Raw genomic sequence first — 23,216 nt, forward strand, 5'->3', positions numbered from 1 at the left:
CTGGAATATACAAGAGCAGGTCATCTGCTTAAAACGAGACCCGGTGCTCCATCACCGAAGCCGGTTCGTACGCACATTCGCCGCTGGTGCCTGATAGAGCAACCGCACCCAGTCAATTAAGTCCTCACCAAACCAAAACCTTCCCAGCTCCTCCCACAGGTAATCCCACTCCATCCGATCAAAAGCCTTCTCCACATCCATCGCTACCACCACCTCGGTCTCCCCTCCTTCTGAGGGAATCATAATAACATTTAAAAGCCTTCGAACATTGGCCTCGAGTTGCCTGCCCTTTACAAATCCCGTCTGGTCGTCCCCTATCACCCCCGGGACACAATCCTCTCTCCTTGTGGCCAGTATCTTGGCCAGCAGTTTGGCGTCCACATTCAGTAGAGACATTGGCCTGTTATGACCTGCATTGCTCCAGATCCTTCTCCCGTTTCAGGATAAATGAAATTGAGGCCTGCAACATTGTTGGGGAGAGGACTCCCTTCTCTCTTGCTTCATTAAATGTCCTCACCATCAGTGGGCTCAACATCTCTGAAAACATCTTATAGAATTCCACCAGGTATCCATCCGGTCCCGGGGCCTTGTCCGACTGCATGCCACCCGGCCCTTCAACTATTTTCTCAATTTCAATTGGGGCTCCCAGCCATTCCACCAGATCCTCATCCACCCTTGGGAACCTCAACTGACCCAAAAACTGCCTCATCTCCTCCACTCCCGCCAGGGGTTCCGACTCATAATTTGTTGTAAAAGTCCTTAAACACCTCATTCACCCCTACTGGGTCCAGGACCGTATTCCCACCTCTACTCTTTACTCTCCCCATCTCCCTGGCCGCCTCCCTTTTTCTGAGCTGGTGCTCTAACATTCTGCTTGCCTTTTCCCCATACTCACAAATCACCTCCCTTGCCATCGTCAGCTGTTCCACCGCTTTCCCTGTAGTCAACAGCTCAAACTACACCTGTAACCTCTGCCGCTCCCTCAGTAGCCCCGCGACCGGGGCCTCAGAGTATCTCCTGCCCACCTGGAGTATCTACTCAACTAACCTATTCCTCTCAGCCCGTTCCGCCTTTTCTCTGTGGGCCTGTATCGCGATTAATTCCCTCTGACCACTGCCTTCAATGCTTCCCAAACCATTGCTGTAGAGACCTCACCCGTATCATTTGTTTCCAGGTAGTTCTGGATGGACCTGTTCACCTGGCCACGGATTGTTTCGTCCGCTAACAACCCCACATCCAGTCTCCACAGCGGGCGTTGGCCTCTCTCCGAACAAATCCGTAGATCCACCCAATGTGGGGCATGATCCGACACTGCGATTGCCGAGTACTCAGTATCCACCACCCCCAGTATTAGAGCCGTGCTCAGAACAAAAAAGTCGGTGCGAGAGTATACCTTGTGGACATGGGAGGAAAAAAAACTGCTTCACCCTTGGCTGTGCAAACCTCCATGGGTCAACTCCCTCCATCTGTTCCATAAACCCCTTCAATTCCTTTGCCGCAGCTGGCACCCTCCCTGTCCTAGATTTTGACTGGTCCAAATACTGATCAGTGACTAATAAAATCTCCCCCCCCCTCAAGTCTGGGATCTTACCTAACACCCACCTCATAAATTCCACATTGTCCCAATTCGGAGCATATATGTTGACGAATACCACCCACAGCCCCTCCAGCTTCCCACTCACCATTATATACCAACCCCCCATGTTTGACACGATTTTCCCGCCTCGAATGCCACTCATTTATTGATCAAGAGTTCAGCCGTGTGTGGAATACTTGGCCAACCCACCCCTTTCTCAATCTAGTCGGGTCTATAATCTTTAGGTGAGTCTCTTGTAACATTACTACGTCTGCCTTCAGCCCCCTCAAATGCGCAAACACGCGAGCACTCTTGACCGGCCCATTCAACCCTCTGATGTTCCATGTAATCAACCTGGTCGGCCCCTGTGCGCTCTACAAGGGGCTGAGGGAAGGCCTCAGCCCCCATCAACTTCTCCAGTATGTTCGTCACATAGGCCCTTGCATCCGATCCCTCACTGCCTTCAGGGACGCTGACGATTCTCAGATTCTGCCTCCTGGACCTCCAGCTTCTCCTGCATTCTTTTCTGGCGTTCATTCATCATCTCCGCCTTGGTCTCCAGCACGGTTACGTATTCCTAGTGCTCAGACACCTTTTTCTCCACCTCCTGGATTGCACGTCCATGTGTTTCCTAATTCTGCACCACCTGATCAATCGAAGCCTTGATCGAGTCCAGCGTGTCCTTCTTAAGCTTGGCGAAGCATTCGACAAAAAACTTCACCAGCTGCTCAGTCGACCACTATGCCATCTCCGTACAGCCCTGCCTCTCCGCCATGCTTTCTGGCGTTGCCAGCTCTGCTCGCGTCTTCCTTGTAGGACTTTGTTTTCTCACACGGCCACTTCTGGTCCAATTCTCCATACGCTGGAGGGGGATTTCTCATCACTCTCACTCTTGACCGATTTATCCAATAAAATCCGGGGAAAAAACAGGGGAAAAATGTTCAAAAGTCCGTCACAGGCGGGAGCTATCAAATGTGCAACCTACTCCTCCATGGCCGCCACCAGAAGCTACAATGGTCTTGTGAGGGACAAGAGCGGTGCCTGGGGTAGGTGATACACTGTGAACGCGTCAGTGGGCACTGTGTTTAGGATATGCTCAACAGTTGATCAAGGATGCTCGAGGTGGCTGAATACATTAACAAGTAAATGCAACCCAAGTTAGAACATTTGAATATTACAGCGCAGTACAGGCCCTTCGGCCCTCGATGTTGCGCCGACCTGTGAAGCCAATCTAAAGCCCATTTCCCCAATTCCATTATCATCCATATGTTTATCCAATGTTCATTTAAATGCCCTTAATGTTGGCGAGTCCACTACTGTTGCAGGCAGGGCATTCCACGGCCCTACTACTGAGTAAAGAACCTACCTCTGACATCTGTCCTACATCTATCTCCCCTCAATTTAAAGCTATATCCCCTCGTGCTAGCCATCACCATCCAAGGAAAAAGGCTCTCATTGTCTACCCTATCTAATCCTCTGATCATCTTGTATGCCTCTATTAAGTTACCTCTTAACCTTCTTCACTCTAACAAAAACAGCCTCAAGTCTGTCAGCCTTTCCTCGTAAGATCTTCCCTCCATACCAGGCAACATCCTGGTAAATCTCCTCTGCACCCTTTCCAATGCTTCCACGTCCTTCCTATAATGCGGCATCCAGAACCGCACGCAATACTCCAAATGCAGCTGCACCAGAGTTTTGTACAGCTGCAACTAACCTCATGGCTCTGAAACTCAATCCCTCTATCAATAAAAGCTAACACACCTTACGCCTTCTTAACAACCCTATCAACCTGGGTGGCAACTTTCAGGGATCTTATATACATGGACACCGAAATCTCTCTGCTCATCCACACTACAAAGAATTTTACCATTAGCCCAGTACTCTGTATTCCTGTTACTCCTTCCAAAATGAATCCCCTCACACTTTTCTGCATTAAACTCCATTTCCCACATGTCAGCCCAGCTCTGCAGCTTATCTATGTCCCTCTGTAACCTGCAATATCCTTCTGCACTGTCCACAAATCCACCGACTTGTGTCATCTGCAAATTTACTCACCCATTCTTTTACGCACTCCTCCAGGTCATTTATAAAAATAACAAACAGCAGTGGCCCCAAAACAGATCCTTGGGGTACACCACCAGTAACTGAACTCCAGGCTGAACATTTCCCATCAACTACCTCCCTCTGTCTTCTTACAGCTAGCCAATTTCTGATCCAAACCGCTAAATTACCCTGAATCCCATGCCTCTGTATTTTCTGCAATAGCTTACCATGGGGAACCTTATTAATCGCTTTACCGAAATTCATATACACCACATCAACTGCTTTACCCTCGTCCACCTGTTTGGTCACCTTCTCAAAGAACTCAATAAGGTTTGTGAGGCACGACCTACCCTTCACAAAACCGTGTTGAATATCCCTAATCAAATTATTCCTTTCTAGATGATTTTAAATCCTATCTCTTATAATCCTTTCCAAGACTTTGCCCACAACAGAAGTAAGGCTCACTGGTCTATAGTTACCGGGGTTGTCTCTACTCCCCTTCTTGACCAAGGGGACAACATTTGCTATCCTCCAGTCTTCTGGCACTATTCCTGCAGACAATGACGACATAAAGATCAAAACCATAGGCTCTGCAATCTCCTCCCTAGCTTCCCAGAGAATCCTAGGATAAATCCCATCCGACCCAGGGGACTCATCTATTTTCACACTTTCAATTAGGGAAGTAAGGAGTCTCAGCCACAAGTTCCTCTCCTTTGTTGCTTTAATTGTATTTCTTTCTGACGAGACACAAACCGACAACCACAATGACAAATGCTGAAGTAAAGATTACTTCACTCACACTTCAGAAATTAAGTGACTTTCCTCACTTGGGCTCCAAACCGCACAAATACTTAACTCGGGTGGTTACCTTCCAATAGTCAATAAAAAGTGCAAAGCCATAACAATGTACAGCACAATAGAAAGGTCAATGCCCCACCATTCAGACCACAATCTCATTTCCAACACGAGATACATCCATCTGGTTGATCATCAAAAAAAAGAGTGCGGTGAAAGTCTGTACTGCTTAAATGATTTTCATAATTTTTGTCTTGACCAAGACCAGATCTTTACATATCTTTTGCCCGTCATGAAAATGGAAATCATCATTATTTTTGCAGATGTATGCACTTAAAAGGATTAAACGTAACAGGTTAAAGGCTGCCCCTCACATTTTACCCAGAGATCATAGATTTAATGGAGCCAAGATAAAAAGTACGGCCAAGAGAAAAAAAAAGTGTTAACCATTGAATTAAAACTACACATGGACTGGAGAAAGAAAAAAACAACAGCATGGCACTGTTAAGGCAACATGAGCAACATTTGTCTGGGCCACCGATCCCTTCAGCAGAGAAACAGGCTGCTACATTAAGGTACATAGGTACATAGGTACTAACAGTTGCAGTTAGATGAGAGAACTTGCTCTGTTCTATAAAATTAAAACAAGTTGAGAAATTAAATCTCAACCGTACCGGTATATGTTTGGGTCAAGAAGCAAAGCGGCATCTTGTGGTAGTTTAGACAAATGAACCGCTTTCGTCCTCAGTTGAGATCGGTCATTTTCATTCACCCACACATCAGGCAGACTGTAAAAGAAAACATCCAAGACATCACTTCAAAAAAGGATATTTACCTTTTGCCCAGGCTGGTTTAAAAAGATTCACTCTTGCTATATTAGAAGGCACAGCAGATTTAAAATATTTTTCCAGTATATTGCATTTCAATTCATTTCTGCAGGTTTCTCAAACATTATGCCGTAAAATGTCACAACACTGTTGTAAGTTTAAATGAAGAACAGTCCGCAAAAAATTAAAACAAATACCCGAAACTCAATCACCAATGGGAATAACCAGATTTGTGGCCATCAGAGTTTCATTTTCTTCACTCACTACCGAGCTGCTTTCTGTGATTTAGGTACATCCACTGTATAGTTAGGGTGTGTCCTGGTATTAATCCAGTGAAAAGGAAGGAACGGCGATATAGTTTCAAGTCAGGATGGTGAGTGGATTGGTGGGGAACTTGCACGTGGTGTCATTCCCATGCAGCTGCTGCCCTGATCCTTCTCGGTGGCAGAGATCATTCGTGGGTTTTGAAAGTGCTGTCAAAGGAGCCTTGGTGACCAATGTGCACCAGTGGCAGAGAGAGTGGATGTTAAAGGCGGTGGATGGAGTGCCAGTCAAGCAGCTGCTTTGCCCTGGATGATGTCAAGCTTCTCAAGTTGTTTGAACTGCACTCATCCAGGCAAGTGGACAGTATTCCATCACACACTGACTTGTGCCTTCCACGTGGAGGGTGAGCATTGGCGAGTCATATAGTGAGTTACTGGCTGCAGAATTCCCAGTCTCTGACCTGTTCTTATAGCCACAGTATTTATATGGCAGGTCAGGTTCAGTTCTGGTAAATAATAATCTCCTGAGATGTTAATGAAGAAAGATTCAATGCGAACATTGCCACTGAACGTCAAAAAGGGATTGCTAGATTGTGTTTTGTTGGAGATGGTCAAGAATTTCACTTGCCACTTATCAGCCCAAGCCTGAATGTTGTCTAGATTTTGCTGCAAAGACATATTGTTAGAGCTTTTAAAAGCATATAAAAAAGGAAGAGAGTAGAGAAAGTAAACATCTGTTCCTTAGAAGCAGAGAAGGGAGAAATCATGGGGAATGAGGAAATGGCTGAGGTACTGGACAAATATTTTGTGCCTGTCTTCGTAGTAAAAGACACACGCTCCAGAAACAGATGGTAATCTAGGGGCTAAAAAGGGAGGAACTTAATATGGTAGAGATAAATATACTAGAGAAACATAAGCGATTAAAATCTGACAAACGCCCGGGACCTGATGGTCTATACCCTCGGGTTCTAAAAGCTGGCAGGAATAGTGGACACGCGATCTATAATTTTCCAAAATTAGATTCTGGCCCAATCCCACTCGGTTACAAGTTGACAAATAAACAAATGGAAGGAGAGTAAACAGTGAACAACAGACCAGTGAGCCTAACATCATTTGTTTGGAAAATGCTGGAATATATTAGTAAGGAAGCCTTAGCAATGCATAGTGAACATGATTTTACTGAAGGGAAATTCTATTTAACAATTATACTGGATCATTTTGCAGATATGACTAGTCAGGTAGATAAAGGGGAACCAGTAGATGTAGTATACCTAAATTTCCAAAATGCTCACCAAAAATGTCTCAAAATTGAGAGGCAAAGCAAGGATTTATGGAGTATGTGGTAATACATTCACAGATTAGGATTGGTGAACAGTCAGAAAACAGACTGGGCATAAACAAAGCTTTTTCAAGTTGTCAGGCAGTGAATTGGGCAGTGTTGCAAGGATCAGTGCTAAGACCCGAGCTATGTACAATCCATATTCATGACTCAGGTGAAGAGACAGAGAGTAATGTATCAACGTTTGCTGATGATACCAAGATAGGTGGAAAGTTAAGCTGTGGGGAGGACACAGGCTGAAGCGAGATATAGATAGATCAATTAAATGGGCAACAAGATGGCATGTGCAGAATATAAAATAGGGAAATGTGAAATTATTCACTTTGGTCAAGAATTTTTAAAAAGCAGAATATTTTTAAGTGGTGAGAAACTTGTACGTGTTGAGTGTTCAAAGCGACTTGGATGCGCTGATACAAGGGATGCAGAAAGTTAGCACGTAGTTAAGGCAAGCGATCAGGAAGGCAAATGACACATTAGCCTTTATTTGAAGGCAATTGGAGAACAAGAATAAATAAATCATGCTATTTTCGAAATGGAGAGATGCTTAGGAAATCAGAAGCACAAAGGGACTTTGGAGTACTTGTTCACGATTCTTTTAAGGTTAATGTGCAGGTTCAGTCGGCAGTTAGGAAGGCAAATGCAATGTTAGCATTCATGTCGACAGGGTTAGAATACAAGACCAGGGATGTACTTCTGAGGCTACATAAGGCTCTGGCCAGACCCCATTTGGAGTAGAGAGAGCAGTTTTGGCTCCATATCTAAGGAAGGATGTGCTGACCTTGGAAAGGTCCAGAGGAGGTTCACAAGAATGATCTCTGGAATGAAATGCTTGTCATATGAGTAACGCTTGAGCACTCTGGGTCTGTACACGGAGTTTAGAAGGATGAGAGGGGATCTTATTGAAACTTACAGAATACTGCGATGCCTGGATAGAGTGGATGTGGAGAGGATGTTTCAACTTGTAGGAAAAACTAGAAGCAGAGGACAATCTCAGACTAAAGGGACGATCCTTTAAAAGAGATGGAGGAATTTTCCAGCCAGAGGGTGGTGAATCTGTGGAACTCTTTGCCGCAGAAGGCTGTGGAAGCCAAATCACTGAGTGTCTTTAAGACAGAGATAGATAGGTTCTTGATTAATACGGGGATCAGGGGTTATGGGGAAGGCAGGAGAATGGGGATGAGAAAAATATCAGTCATGATTGAATGGCGGAGCAGGCTCAATGGCCCGAGTGGCCTAATTCTGCTCCTATGTTTTGTGGTCTTATGGTCTAATTGTACAGGGTTTTGGTGAGACCACATCAGGAATACTGTGTGAAGTTTTGGTCTTCACATTTACAAATGGATATACTTGCACTGGAGGCGGTGCAACAAAGATTAACTAAATTGGTCCTTGGGATGAGGGAGTTGTTCTATGATGAGTAAATTGGCTTATAATCTTTGGAGTATCAAATAGTGAGTGGCCATCTCATTGAAACCTACAAACGTCTGAGGGGCTTGAAAGGATAGACACTAATATTGTTTGAGAATCTCTACAGGAGGCCATTTGGCCCATCGAGTCTGCACTGACACTCTGAAAGAGTACTTCATCCAAGTTCACTCCCCTGTCCTATCCCATTAACCCCTTAATCTAACCTACACATCTTTTTGGATACTAAAGGGCAATTTAGCATAGCCAATCCACCTAACCTGCATATCTTTGGACTGTGGGAGGAAACCAGAGCACTGGAGGAAACCCATGCAGACACGGGGAGAATGTGTAAACTCCACACAGACAGTGACCCAAGGCCGGAATTGAGTCCTTAATGCTGTCAGGCAACAGTGCTAACCACACTGCCACTGCAAATCCTATTGAGATACAAGGGAGATTTCAAGCTGTTTAACAGGACAATAAGAGTTGAGACACCCAATTTGGATGAGCCAAACTTTTATAAAGAGTTGAAGATGAGAGGCTGACCAGCAGAGGATTGGAACGGTTGAGTTTGGAGATAACAAAAGCATGGATAAGTACTATATCAGCAAATGGGCAATATTATGGAGATAGAAGGAAGTAGTTTAGTCGCTGGAAAAGATATGGGGTTGGAAGCTCACTTCAGGGTCGAATTATCAATCAAATCGCCATAAATCCTTAACGTGCCAGAAAGGAGATTTTAAAAAAGGTATTCTCTCATCTGTTGTGTGAGAAAATAGGTGCTTCAAGAATTAGAATATTAAGCACATGATAGATGTTTGAGCAAGTGTAACACTGGAAGTGTGATGATCATGTAATTTTTATTGAACAAAATTTAAAGATACAGACCAGTTTGAAAATACTCCACTTTACACAAAAATAGGAAAGAGTCAACTTCTGTTCAAATTATAATTCTGCTGCATTCTGAACTAATCCAGAGTCCACTTCTTTGTGTGTCTGCATGCTAAACTTATCTTAAACTACTTGTAGAGTTAATTACAGCAACATAGAGTCTTAGTTTGGGTTCACATCTCTTACAGGTTACTTAAAATATTTCTGCAACCAGATAATGGTTAAAGTCCCCAAATATCTCTGGCAGCAACAAGACTAGATGGAAACCTTTTGGAGGAAAAATCCATTGATCAAATGTCTCAATGACCATCAATACACCAATTTTACCATGGAGCGAACTTAAATTGCATGATACAATGCTGTTCTTTTAAGAGCTGAAACCAAAACATCACATTTAATTTTAAAATGTCACAAACTCGCTCTTTGAAAAGTTCTGCACGTTAATTAAAAACATGAGCTAACTTTGATATGTAACCGGTTATCACTGTGTAAAGAACGTTTTTAGTAATAAGATAAACAAATATTTACATCCACAGATGTAACATGTTTTTAAAGGACACAATAAAAGTATGAAAAGTATTATTTCTCAGGCATGATGCTGGAATAGTTAAAAACAAACAACAAAACTCAACTAATATGCCTCCAAAACTCGAATGAGATCTGGCTATATTGCATAGTTCGGAAAAATAAAGAATTACCAATTTCAAAGCCTATTCACTCATGCATCACTTGCAAATATTACAGCTGAACAAATGATTCAACTGCATTGATGAAATATTTCATAGTCAATGGATTCATGTCAACAATTAAATTTCACTTCAAGTCATGTTTATGTTTACATAAGAACATGCATCAAACTGTTTGTTCAAAGCAACTGTACTGGGAAATTGTCAAAAACTTAACAGCAAGTGTTAAAAATGACATTCTAGGCTTCACTCTCCAAAGCTGCCTTTTTTCAAGCTAAATGTTCCACAATTTAGCCCTCAACAAGATGAGCTGCATGCCAACAACGCACTGGCAGTTACAAACTATGTGGGCCATTGCTGCCTCCTCCGAATTATGGAACGCCATGGCCGTATGTGCATGCATGCATATGGGCACCTTTTATCAATGGACTTTATGCTTCTTGCACAAACAATCTGGCAAAAATTTTAAGTTTTGATCTTGTGATTGAAGTAGCCAATTTGCTGTTTCATCCCACTGGTGATTGGAGATCTCAAACTTAAACTCTCTCAAGCATGTTACCGGATGGCAGATATTTTCCAAAACAGAAGTACCATAGCTACATAAGTATTTGACAACCTGGGTCTAAGATACGCTTTTTAAAAAAAAGTAGCACCTCAACACCAGAGACCCGAGTACAAGTCTTTTGGGGGAGGACACCAGAGGGGTGCAGAGCGTCAAACAGTACATTTCAGATTGAGATTTCTATAATTTTTTACGTACTAAATGCATCAAAAGACAATTTGAAAAGGCAGGAAAATGGATTTGAGTTAGATGATCAGCCATGGTATTAGAATCTAGAGCAGGCTCAAGGGGTTACATAGTCTACTCCTGCTCCTATTTCTTATGGTCCTATGTATAATTTTGACCTGAAATAAGGTTATTCAGTTCTCAGTCAAAGGAATCAGAGATCTAAATCCCGCAAGGTGGACTTACTATCTAACTTAAAACATGCTATCTCAGACCAGATGTGAACAGTCGAGAGTCTGAGAAGTAAACTGCGCTCTAGAACAAATTGTGACTTTCAGAGCGCAATTCAATTAAGATATGATAATTCAAACACAGCAGTGCATGCCTTCTGGGGATGGGGGACTGAAGAGTAGGAAGTCAGACAATGAGCTTTCAGCTCCCTAACCAATCAAATGATTTAAGCAGTTCAACATATCTTTAGTAACAGATCATGTACTATGTTGTTCAGAAATGCATAGCTTCAGATACAAATAGGATTTTTGTGTCTGCATGGGTTTCTTCCAGGTGCTCTTGTTTGCTTTCACAGTCGAAAGATGTGCAGTCTAATGGATTGTCCACGATTAATACTTGGGACTGCAGGGATGGAGAGGGGTGCGCAGTGCACTCTTTCGGAGGATTGTTGCAGACTTGATAGGCCAAATGACCTCCTTTTGCACTGTAGGGATTCTGTGGTTCTATAAAGGCTTTGAGCATTCATTGATGATTGAAGACATGGCAAGACAAAAATCAATACAGTCAACAAACGTCTTGGCAAAAATTACCCCGCTGAATGAATATTTCTGTGTTCAATCTACTGGAGCAGTTAGCACCACGGACTATTTAGCTTTTTGAGCTTGCTTCTCCTCCAACACCATACATACCCGCCTTTGCCCATATCCCTTCAGACCTTTGGCTGAGAATCAATCTCAGTTTTCAAATTAATTGATCCAGCATCAATTGTATTGAGAGTTTCAAACTTATACACTCTGTGCATGTTTCCTAATTTCACTCCTAAAAAGTCTGGTTCCAATTTTAGACTATACCAGAACTCTCTGCCCAATCTATTCTTGAAACTTCAATAAAATCACCCCTCAACCATCTAAATGGTTACTGGTACAAAAGGTGAAGTCACACGGGATCAGGCGAGAGCTGGCAAGGTGGATACAGAACTGGCTAGGTCATAGAAGGCAGAGAGTAGCAATGGAAGGGTGCTTTTCTAATTGGAGGGCTGCGAGTAGTGGTGTTCCGCAGGGATCAGTGCTGGGACCTTTGCTCTTCGCAGTATATATAAATGATTTGGAGGAAAATGTAACTGGTCTGATTAGTAAGTTTGCAGACACAAAGGTTGGTGGAATTGCAGATAGCGATGATGACTGTCAGAGCACACAGCAGGATTTAGATGGTTTGGAGACTTGGGCGGAGAGATGGCAGATGGAGTTTAATCCGGACAAATGTGAGGTAATGCATTTTGGAAGGTCTAATGCAGGTAGGGAATATACAGTGAATGGTAGAACCCTCAAGAGTATTGAAAGTCAGAGAGATCTAGGTGTACAGGTCCACAGGTCACTGAAAGGGGCAACACAGGTGGAGAAGGTCGTCAAGAAGGCATATGGCATGCTTGCCTTCATTGGCCGGGGCATTGAGTATAAGAATTGGCAAGTCATGTTGCAGCTGTATAGAACCTTAGTTAGGCCACACTTGGAATATAGTGTTCAATTCTGGTCGCCAACTACCGGAAGGATGTGGAGACTTTAGAGAGGGTGCAGAAGAGATTTACCAGGACGTTGCCTGGTATGGAGGGTAATAGCTATGAGGAGAGGTTGAATAAACTCAGTTTGTTCTCACTGGAACGACCGAGGTCGATGGGCAACCTGATAGAGGTCTACAAAATTAAGAGGGGCATAGACAGAATGGATAGTCAGAGGCTTTTCCCTAGGGTGGGGAGGTCAATTACTAGGGGGCATAAGTTTAAGGTGCGAGGGGCAAGGTTTAGAGGAGATGTACAAGGCAAGTTTTTTTTTTTTTTTTTTTTTACACAGAGGGTAGTGGGTGCCTGGAACTCGCTGCCGGAGGTGGTGGTGGAAGCAGGGACAATAGTGACATTTAAGGGGCATCTTGACAAATACATGAATAGGATGGGAATAGAGGGATACGGACCCAAGAAGTGTAGAAGATTGCAGTTTAGTCAGGCAGCATGGTCGGCTCGGGCTTGAAGGGCCTGTTCCTGTGCTGTACTTTTCTTTGTTCTTAAATTTCAAGAAGGCAACCCTAATTTGTGCCATCTCGCCTTGAAATTTCATCCTCAAGTCCAAATATTACACTCGTAAACCTTTGCTGTATTCTCTCAAGCGGCAATATATCCTTCCAAAGGTGCGATGCCCTAACCGCTCACAGTACTCCAGGTGTGCCACAATATCACATGACTTTGTGGGGTCCAGAGTTGATGTTGAGGACACGCAGAGCCAGTTGTGACCACCTCTGCTGGATTGGTCCTACCAGTGGGATGGTGACATAAGAGCATGGGATATTACTTGAATGATGATGATTCGGTGAGTATGACCATGTCTGCTGTCGAGTGACCAGTCTGTGTGACAGCTCTCCTAATTTTGGTACAAGTTGCCAGACGTTAGGACTTTGCAGGGTCAACAGGACAGGGTTTGGCATTGTCCTTTCCAATATCAAGGCTGATGCCATGTGATCCATTCAGTTTTATTCCTTTCCAACTTTCCAGTAATGGTTTTATACAATGGAGTGGCTTGCTTGGACATTTCAGAGGGGGGGGGGGGGGGGGGGGGGGTTAAGAGTCAACCGCGTTGCCGAGTCACATGTAGGCCAGATCAGGTAAGAAAACTAGGTTTCCTTCCCTAAAAGAACTGTTTAGGCCTGTACGCTCTAGAGTTTAGAAGAATGAGGAGATATCAAATTGACGTATACAAGATGATAAAAGGTATGGATAAAGTAGACGTGGTACAGATGCTTCCTCTTGAGGGGCATTCAAAAATGAGAGGTCATAGTCAACATGCAAAGGCAGCTATGTATGGAGTTGGATGAGAGGCAAGCTCAAAAGGCTAAATAGCCCGTGTTGCTAACTGCTTCAGTAGATTTAGCACAGAAATATTAATTCAGCGGTATAATTTTTGCCAATACTTCTGCTGACCGTGTTGAGAGGATAAGAAGTAGCAAGTTTAAAACAGAGTTGAGGAGAAACTACCTCTCCCAAAGGGTTGTGAATCTGTAGAATTTGATGCCCTAGAGTGCGGTGGATGCAGGGACAGGGAGTAAATTTGAGGAGTTAAACAGACTTTTAATTGGCAATGGGTTGAAGGTATGGAGAATGGGCAGGACAATGGAGTAAAGGCCAGGATTTGATCAGCCATGATCGAATGACAGAGCAGACTCAATGGGCCAAATGGCCTAATTCTGCTCCGGTATCTTATGCACCTGATAAGGATATAAGGGAACCAGATTGCCAATCTGGTTGTTTCCTGATCACCATTACTGAGACTAAATTTTTATTCTCGATTCATTTATTAAATTGAAATTGGATTTGAACTAATGTCTCTGAAGCATTTGTCCAAGTCTGTTGCAGGTTAATTGATAGCGATTGAACAATTCCATTATAATTGCATCAGGCAACTAACTGCCAGATTGTAGACAGTGAACTAGCTGCACAATGGCTACTGTCAACTAAAACAACCCACCTTCATTATGAAATAGGCCAAAACGTTTAAGGGGATAAGTTGCTAAGTTTCTCACAGCAACCAGAAAACAATATTAATCACAACATTTATATGTGGGTGGCAGGATGCAAAATCCCTGCCACAAGTTTAGCCAATGTCCATACAAATTAGCATTCAATTGTTGCTTAAGAAAAGATCTAGAATCCATCATAGAATCCCGACAATGAAGGAGGAGGCCATTTGGCCAATTGAGTATGCACCGGCCCTTGGAAGGAGCACCCTACTTCAGCCCAGCCCTCCATCCACCCTCTCCCCATAACCCCAACTAACCCTTTGGACACTAAGGGACAATTTAGCATTGCCAATTCACCTAACCCGCACATCTTTGGACTGTGGGAGGAAACAGGAGCACCTGGAGGAAACCAGAAACGGAGAGAGGGGGGCAGAATTGAACCTGGGTCCCTGAAGCTGTGAGGCAACTGTGCAAATCACTGTGTCACTGTGCCGCAGGGTATGAGGAGCAAATTAGAATTAGACAACCATCCCAGAAAAACATCAGCGTGAACTTGATCGACCAAATGAACCATTTCAGGACTTAAATATTCCATGGAAGGTCCTTGGAAGGAAAGAGCACCTTTCACTTCCTCAGGCTGGTGCAAAATGTCTAATTGCCAAAAGTCACTGTTGCGCTTCAACTCAATCTTTTGATTCAGGTACAAGTGTTGCTACTGAGCCAAGGCTGATACTATGATTAGTGATCCAATGCAAGCCCTACAACCCAAGTTCAAGGATATTAAATACATCAGATTTTCCCATCTAAAGCAACTAAATAAGCTTGCACCCAATTTTACTGCAGTACCTTCAACAGCTACTCTGCAAATCCTGGTCACATTTGAACATGAATCGATCAATTTTTGACCTGGAAAATGACGATGGGGCTTTAGGTTCAATTACTTACATGTCCTCTGGAGTCCAGTGAAGCAGCACTTTCACCTTTCCAGAATCTTCTCTCCTTCGTGCTATTACCTGAAAATTTAAAAAAGTACAAACTGAGCAAAAATAGAAATTCTCCAGTGGAAGAAAATTTCTGAAATTATACAAGAAATTGACCAAAATTATACTCCCAATGCACAATTAACAACTGCCCAATAGATAATTTAATGTTTATATTTTCTCACAAGATTGAAAGTGACCGTAGGTGTATCCACAATAACCATATAACCCAGTCACAAACTTGCACCTGTAGAATTGGGTTAAGCCAATGAAATATGGGGAGCTTCAAAAAATTGCATCATTACTAATAAAAATCTGTACAATTCAAGTTGTGCCATATTTAATAATGTGTTCTATTTGTGGAAACATTGCTAACAAAACATCAAGGTTAATCTAGTCTTATTCCTTATGGAGATTTCTCCCCAAAAGATTTATGTGACCATGTCAGCTTTCGTGACACAGCTCAGTATCTATTTATTGGAGTGCTTTGCCCTGGAAACAGACGGTTTTGTGCAGGTTAGCAGAAAGGCTATTCAGCCACCCCTACACTTCTAAAAAGCAGGAGTTTTTTTTTTTTAAAGCCAATGGGTGACATATAGGCTGTGCTTCAATTATATAATTGGTGCTTGCTGCCAAATAAAGCCAAGCTACACATAGCTCCCTTAAAATAGGAGAAACTGCAGACACAGGACTTTACTTTTAGAACGTAACTATCTTCAACCTTGAATTAATCTTAAATTTTGTTCTGAATGTTTTTTTTTCAATGTATGTACGTAATTACATGTACAGATAATCACATCAACTTCTAACTGTTCACTGAATCACCACAGTGGACCACTCTTTAGCCCAAGGTTGAAACCCTGCACAAAAGCCCAAGTTCCAGAATCATTCAGTTGTACAATCTTAATCTGGAATACCTTTCCACAGGAGTGTTCCAAGTTGTATACAGTATTCTAAATGTAGCCTCAAGTTCTCTCAAGTTTCAAATACCGTGTGGTTTTAACAATCAAAATGTCTTTGGGTGTACTCTAGTTGCTTAATCATCCAGAACAAAAATACCATTTCTAGTTTTGTGGCTAAAGCATATAACAAAGCGTTTCTATGAGGGATGTAACTGGCACTCGACGTAGAAAAGCGGTAACCTTGCACAATTGCTAGCGCTCTTGCCTCTTAGTCACAAGGTCACGAGGTTCACGTCTCACTCCGGAGGCTTGAACATGTAACCTAGACTGACATTCCAGTGTCAATAATGTTGCCTTTCAAATGGGACATTGCTCATCTGTCATCTTGGGTGTAATTAGGAGATTCCATGGGACCATTTGAATAACAGAAATGGACAGAACCAAGATTATATGACCATTTATATATGGTCATTTATATCTCATGGCTTTTAATGGGACTGCACAAGTTAGCAGGTGTGTCTCGCAACATTGTAATCATGACAACATTTCAAAGGGTATTTTGACTTCAGATAGCCTGGTATTACAAAGGTATGATATAAATAGCTTTTATCTCGTCTCCAATCTTCAGCTAAAATAGGAAAAAACAACCGAGGTCAATTGCTGCTTCAACGGATTGAAAAGCAATGGTGAAATATCTTTAAAGTGAGTGGGAGCTGCCCTCTTGTGGGCAAATACCAAAACATTCAAGATACTCGTCCCATCATCGAGCCAAAGATTGGAAGAATTATTTTCCTTAACTGTTTTATACTGTCAAGAATTGTTACAATAATCTACTCACTGAATTCTCAAATTTACCATCAGACTAACATTTTGAGCTTTTGTTAATGTGATTCAATATTGCACGACAAAATTGACTCGCCCAAGTAATAGGAGGTTTATAAACTAAAGCACTGTACTACTTCAATTCCCACCTTATTTGAGGAAAGATGTAGTGGTATTGGAAGCAGTTCAGAGGTTCACTAGGTTTATTCCAGAGATGAGGGGATTGTCGGATAAAGAGAGATTGAACAGTTTAGGTCTATACTCTCTCGAGTTTAGAAGAATGAGAGGAGATCAAAATGAGGTATACAAGATGATAAACTGTATGGATAAAGTAGATGTGAAGCAGATGCTTCCACTTATGTGGCATTCTAGAACGAGGTCCTAGTCTTGGGATAAAAGGTAGCAATTTTAAAAACAAGAGTTGAGGAGAAACAACTTCTCCCAAAGGGTTGAGAATCTGTGGAATTCACTACCCCAGAGTGTGGTGGATGCTGGAACAGTGAGCAAATTTGAGGAATTACAGATTTTTAATTGGGAATGGGTTGAAGGGTTATGGATGCAGGCAGGAAGGTGGAGTTGTCAGCCATGATCGAATGGTGGAGCAGACTTGATGGGCCAAGTGGCCCAAGTCTATTCCTCTCACTTATAAACACCAACTTCAGTTGTGCCCCAATGGAGCTTGGTGGCAAGTCAGCTCATCTGACTCTCAGCTGTGTATTACTGCAAAATGACATTTCTGCGTAGCATGCAACTGGTAATCTTTTCAATGTATATTCCAACAATCTCAAGTCCTACTGAACCAAGACCGAGAAAAACAATTGCTTGTGAGATATGGGGTTTCTGCATGCTATCGAAACAGATTGGGGAGTTAATGTGAAAACCAAATGGATTATTTTTGCACGTGCGATGTACTGCTCCCTTTTAAAACTTGGATATTTCCTGTGCAGGATTACCATGCCAATTATGAAGTGAAATCCACTTGTGTAGTCCATAGGACAATTAACAAATTGGGTTTTTCCTTCTAAAGGAATTTCGGAGCATCGGGTCAAATATGTACAAGAACCATAGCAATTCATGAGACTATGGAAAAAATATCCTAATGACTTTCTTTCTAGATCCTCAGTGAATAGAGGTTTCTGCATCTTTCCATAAGTTGCAATTTTACTCCTCGCCCCTTTTCCATTCCATGGGAGTGAAATGGAAAGTTAGAAACACTCCTAAACAAGGTTCCAGAGATAGTCATTTTTCTAAGAGGCCTCTTTCCTTCTGCTCAGATGCTGGCTTCCCCTATACATCCCCACCCCTCTTCCCACTGAAGGCCACTTTATGTAGTGGGCATCTGTTTTACTGTCAATGCAAATTATCACAGGCAAATTAAATGCAGCTGCAGACAGTTTATGGATTGGGGATCAAAATGAACCACAAGCATTGCAACACATTACATCCCGAGGTACTCACTGTGAATGAGCACTGGTGGGATGGACAAATGATACCACCTCTTAAAGAAACTCCTGTCTCTCATTCTGATCAATGGCACATCTGGAGTATGGTTGCAGGATCCCATTCCACACAGTTATTAATGTGGCGGGTTTAACCACACGGTTGGAAGTGAAAATCCCAGCAAACCACAAATGCCAAGAGGTTCAAATTCAAGAGATTTTGAAATCAGAGCTGTTTTTTTAAAAAAAATGACCAATTGCTCACAAATTCACCCAAGTGGCAGGCTGCAGTTTTATACTTGCCTTTACCCAAATATCTCCACACAAACAGCAATAATAGCACTTGAAGTTACAACAAAGAACAGAAAAGTACAGCACAGGAACAGGCCCTTCGGCCCTCCAAGCCTGCGCAGGCCATGCTGCCCGTCTAAACTAAAATCTTCTACACTTCCGGGGTCCATATCCCTCTATTCCCATTCTACTCATGTATTTGTCAAGATGCCCCTTAAACGTCACCATCGTCCCTGCTTCCACCACCTCCTCCGGCAGCGAGTTCCAGGCACCCACTACCCTCGGTGTAAAAAAAAACTTGCCTCGTACATCTCCTCTAAACCTTGCCCCTCGCACCTTAAACCTATGCCCACTAGTAATTGACCCCTGTCCTGGGAAAAAGCCTCTGACTATCAACTCTAAGCCCCTCATAATTTTGTAGACCTCTATCAGGTCGCCCCACAACCTCGGTCGTTCCAGTGAGAACAAACTGAGTTTATTCAACTGCTCCTCATAGCTAATGCCCTCCATACCAGGCAACAACCTGGTAAATCTCTTCTGCACCCTCTCTGAAGCCTCCACATCCTTCTGGTAGTGTGGCGACCAGAATTAAACACTACTCCAAGTGTGGTCTAACTAAGGTTCAACACAGCTTTTTTATACTCCGTGCCCCAGCCAATGAAGGCAAGCATGCCGTATGCTTTTTTGACTACCTTCTCCACTTGTGTTGCCCCTTTCATTAACCTGTGGACCTGTACACTAAGATCTCTCTGACTGTCAATACTCTTCAGGGTTCTACCATTCACTGTATATTCCCTACCTGCATTAGACCTTCCAAAATGCATTACCTCATATTTGTCCAGTTTAAACTCCATCTGCCATCTCTCCACCCAAGTCTCCAAACCATCTAAATCCTGCTGTATCCTCGGACAGTCATCATCGCTATCTGCAATTCAACCAACCTTTGTGTCGTCCGCAAACTTACTAAGCAGACCAGTTACATTTTCCTCCAAACATTTAAATATACTACAAACAGCAACGGGCCTAGCACTGAACCCTGTGAACACCACTAGTCACAGCCCTCCAATCAGAAAAGCACCCAACAGTTCTGCAACAGTGCGACATCAAGCCTTTCAGCTATCGGGTGTTTAAACGTTTTTGCTGAACTTTATGCGGGACAATAGAACACTTGGATCAGAGTATTCAACTTTAAATGCGGAGGGTGGCACGGTAGCACAAGTGGATAGTACTGTGCCTTCACAGCCCCTGGGTCCTGGGCTCGATTCCCCGCTGGGTCACTGTCTGTGCGGAGTCTGCACGCTCTCCCAGTGTCTGCGTGGATTTCCTCCGGGTGCTCCGGTTTCCTCCCACAGTCCAAAGACGTGCAGGTTAGGTGGATTGGCCATGATATATAGCCCTTAGTGACCAAAAAGGTTAGGGGGGGTTATTGGGTTGCGTGGATGGGGTGGAGTGGGTCGGTGCAGACACGATGGGCCGGGTGCACTGTATGTTCTATGTCAAAAATACAACATAATTCCATCTATACTTCTCACTCCCATCCACAGTATTGACATTTTTCATTTTCTCCACAAACCATCTCATGTTTTATGGGAAAGTTGCCAATTTAATGCCATTTATCAATACATTAGTCAGAAAGGGAAAAAATAGCAGTAGGCAAAACCTTTTGGAAGAGAGTCTGAAATGCCTCATACTACAAGTTGGAACACGCAAGTGGTGGAAAACAGAAATAAAGGATCAGATACAGGGACGCAATTACAAAAGGCAGATCTAAAGCAAGCCATTTACTTTTGTTAAAATAGTCACCCATGCAGTACTCAAGCTATAAAGGTGTGTGGCCCCACTGCAGAATTTCTGACAATCCATAAAGTATAGAACAGATCCACACTCAAGAGCCACCACTAGATGGCTCTTGGTTATTTATTTGATCAGATAGAAGCCAGAGGTGGTCAAAAAAATGACTCGTGTTCCAACCAGCTTTAGAATATCGAAGCTATCATGGGAGCATAATGACCAGAATTAAGGTATAATAAATACCTGGAAACAGTCTCATAAAATGAGAGCATGGCAATTTACTGTAGAGGTAAATCATTCTGCTCACCAACTTGGCAGAATTACACTGGCTGACTTATGCTGAAGCATTAATGCATTTAACTACAAAAAGGACCTAGCAGCTTTCAAGTAATTGCAGTGTGCTTTTCTTCATCAATTCCTTTGTCTGTTACAGCTTACTCTTCATAAACTCCATACCCCTAAACCTTCACCTAGAAAGCCTGACGTTTTTTGTACAGAATTCTAGCATTTGCTCATAAATAGACCAGAGATGATAGTCTTCAGTTATTAAACACAAATATTTGGATCAGGATTAGATATTTGCAAAAAAGTTCCAAAAGAAAGTTACACACATTAGTGGGAACACCATCTGTACATTATAAATTAATTGCAGCATTGCCGTGATATCAGTACTTATTCAAATTTTCGTTTTAAAATTTTATGAAGATTAGAAAGATCTATATGCCTTTATTAAGGAATCCAAAATAATAATATTCTTTATTGTTGCATCACAAGTAGGTTTACATTAACACTGCAATGAAGTTACTGTGAAAAGCCCCTAGTCGCCACATTCCAGCACCTGTTCGTGTACACAGTGGGAGAATTCAGAATGTCCAAATTACCTAACAACACACTTGTAGGAGGAAACCAGAGCACCCGGAGGAAACCCACACAGACACGGAGAATGTGCATACTCCAGAGACTGGCCCATGCCGGGAATCGACCCTGGAGTTGTGAAGCAACAGTACTAACCACTGTGCTACCGTGCTGCCTGTTTCAGCCCATAATTGAAAAATCTACACAAAATTTAATAGCTGCATGTAAGCAATTCTATAATCTGGAACCTTGTAGACTTTATAAGTTTTTATTACCAATGCCTCTTTTCTTGTTTGTTACTTAAGAATTGCCTCTCCCTGCACACTGACCACAAAGAAACAGACCCTTTCCTTCTCAATGGGACTTTTTTTAACTGAAAAAGGTCAGAGCAAATTTAAGGTTTGATGAGGACACGACTTGCCAATCAACATACCATTGGCTCCAAATGCATTGAACTTGATTCTCAAATAACTTTATATTGCGAATTTTCTTCCAGCAATAATGTGCACTTGGATGCCAGCGCTCCGAATTTTACTGCGCAGTGGATTCATAACAGGAGAACCTTAATGATCATTTTGCATACAGAAAGACTGTATTTAGGCAGCACGATGGCACAGTGGCTAGTACTGATGCTTCAGCACCAGGCTCCTGGGTTCAATTCTGGCCTCGAGTGACTGTCAAAAATTTACACTTTCTCCCAGTGTCTGCATGGGATTCCTCAGAGTGCTCTGGTTTCCTCCCACAGTCCAAAGATGTGCAAGTTATGTAGATTAGCCATTCCAAATTGTTCCTTAGTGTCCAACGGTTAGGTGGGGTTACGGGATATATGGGCATATAGGTAGGTTGCTCTTTCAGAGGGTCGGTGTAGCCACGATGGGCTAAATGGCCTCCACCTGCATTGTCGGAATTCTATATAGCGCCTTTCACAAACACCAGAAACCCCAAAGTGTTTTACAGCCAAAGGGCGGCGCGGTAGCAGCGATTAGCACTGTTGCTTCACAGGGCCAGGGACCCTGGTTTGATTCCCGGCTTAGGTCACCGTCTGTGTAGTGTCTGCACATTCTCCCAGTGTCTGCGTGGGTTTCCTCCGGGTGCGCTGGTTTCCTCCCACAAGTCCCGAAAGACATGCTTGTTAGGCGAATTGGACATTCTGAACTCTCCCTCCATGTAGCGGAATAGGCGCCACAATGTGGCGACTAGGGGCTTTTCACAGTAACTTCATTGCAGTGTTAATGTAAACCTACTTGTGACACTAATAAAGATTATTATTAAGTACTTCTTGAAATGTGTGCGTTTCAGGAACAGAAATGTGATCGCTAATGGCCAGCTAATCAGTTGTGTGTAATTTTGATTGAGGGATACATATTGGCCGCGGCCATGGAAATAACTCTTCTTTCAAATAGCACTATTGGTTCTTTTACGTCCACCTGAAGGGCAGACGAGTTCTGGTTTAATGTGTCATCCAAAATACTCTGATCGTCCAGCATGCCCTGAGTAATAGATAATAAGAGTGTCAGCCCTCATTGCTGTGCTCAATTTTCTGGAGTGGGACTTTAACTCAAATTTCTGCCGCAAAGTGCTACCATCTAAGCCATAGCTGAGGCATGCTGCTTATGATACACACTAACACGGAGGTTGTCCAGTTTTTGCTTTAAATTGATTTGCTTTAAATTCTCAGAACAGGCGTCGAAATGTGGCGACTAGGGGCTTTTCACAGTAACTTCATTTGAAGCCTACTTGTGACAATAAGCAATTTGTATTTCACTGGGCAAGGAAGCTGAAACTGTGTGTGTAGCAGATTTATACATGACCCAGGCTATGAGAAATAGTCAGCCATTTTCCTCAAAGTC

General features: G+C 42.8%; 1 protein-coding gene across 5 annotated transcripts in view; it reads right to left on the bottom strand.

The window, feature by feature from the left end:
* Nucleotides 1-23,216, bottom strand: part of aebp2 (AE binding protein 2) — a 138,227-nt gene that overhangs the window by 40,958 nt on the left and 74,053 nt on the right. For all 5 annotated transcript variants that reach the window (XR_005462270.1, XR_005462269.1, XM_038811087.1 and 2 more), the window contains exons 6-7: nt 15,232-15,299; nt 5,089-5,202 (exon numbers count right to left, since the gene is read on the bottom strand). Coding sequence is in view for 3 of the 5 variants with exons in the window: in XM_038811087.1 (XP_038667015.1) it covers nt 5,089-5,202; nt 15,232-15,299 (182 nt within the window). In the remaining 2 variants the exon portion in view is untranslated. The remainder of the gene's footprint in view (nt 1-5,088; nt 5,203-15,231; nt 15,300-23,216) is intronic.

Source organism: Scyliorhinus canicula, chromosome 11 (assembly GCF_902713615.1).
Source record: "Scyliorhinus canicula chromosome 11, sScyCan1.1, whole genome shotgun sequence".
In the NCBI taxonomy this organism is placed as follows: domain Eukaryota; kingdom Metazoa; phylum Chordata; class Chondrichthyes; order Carcharhiniformes; family Scyliorhinidae; genus Scyliorhinus; species Scyliorhinus canicula.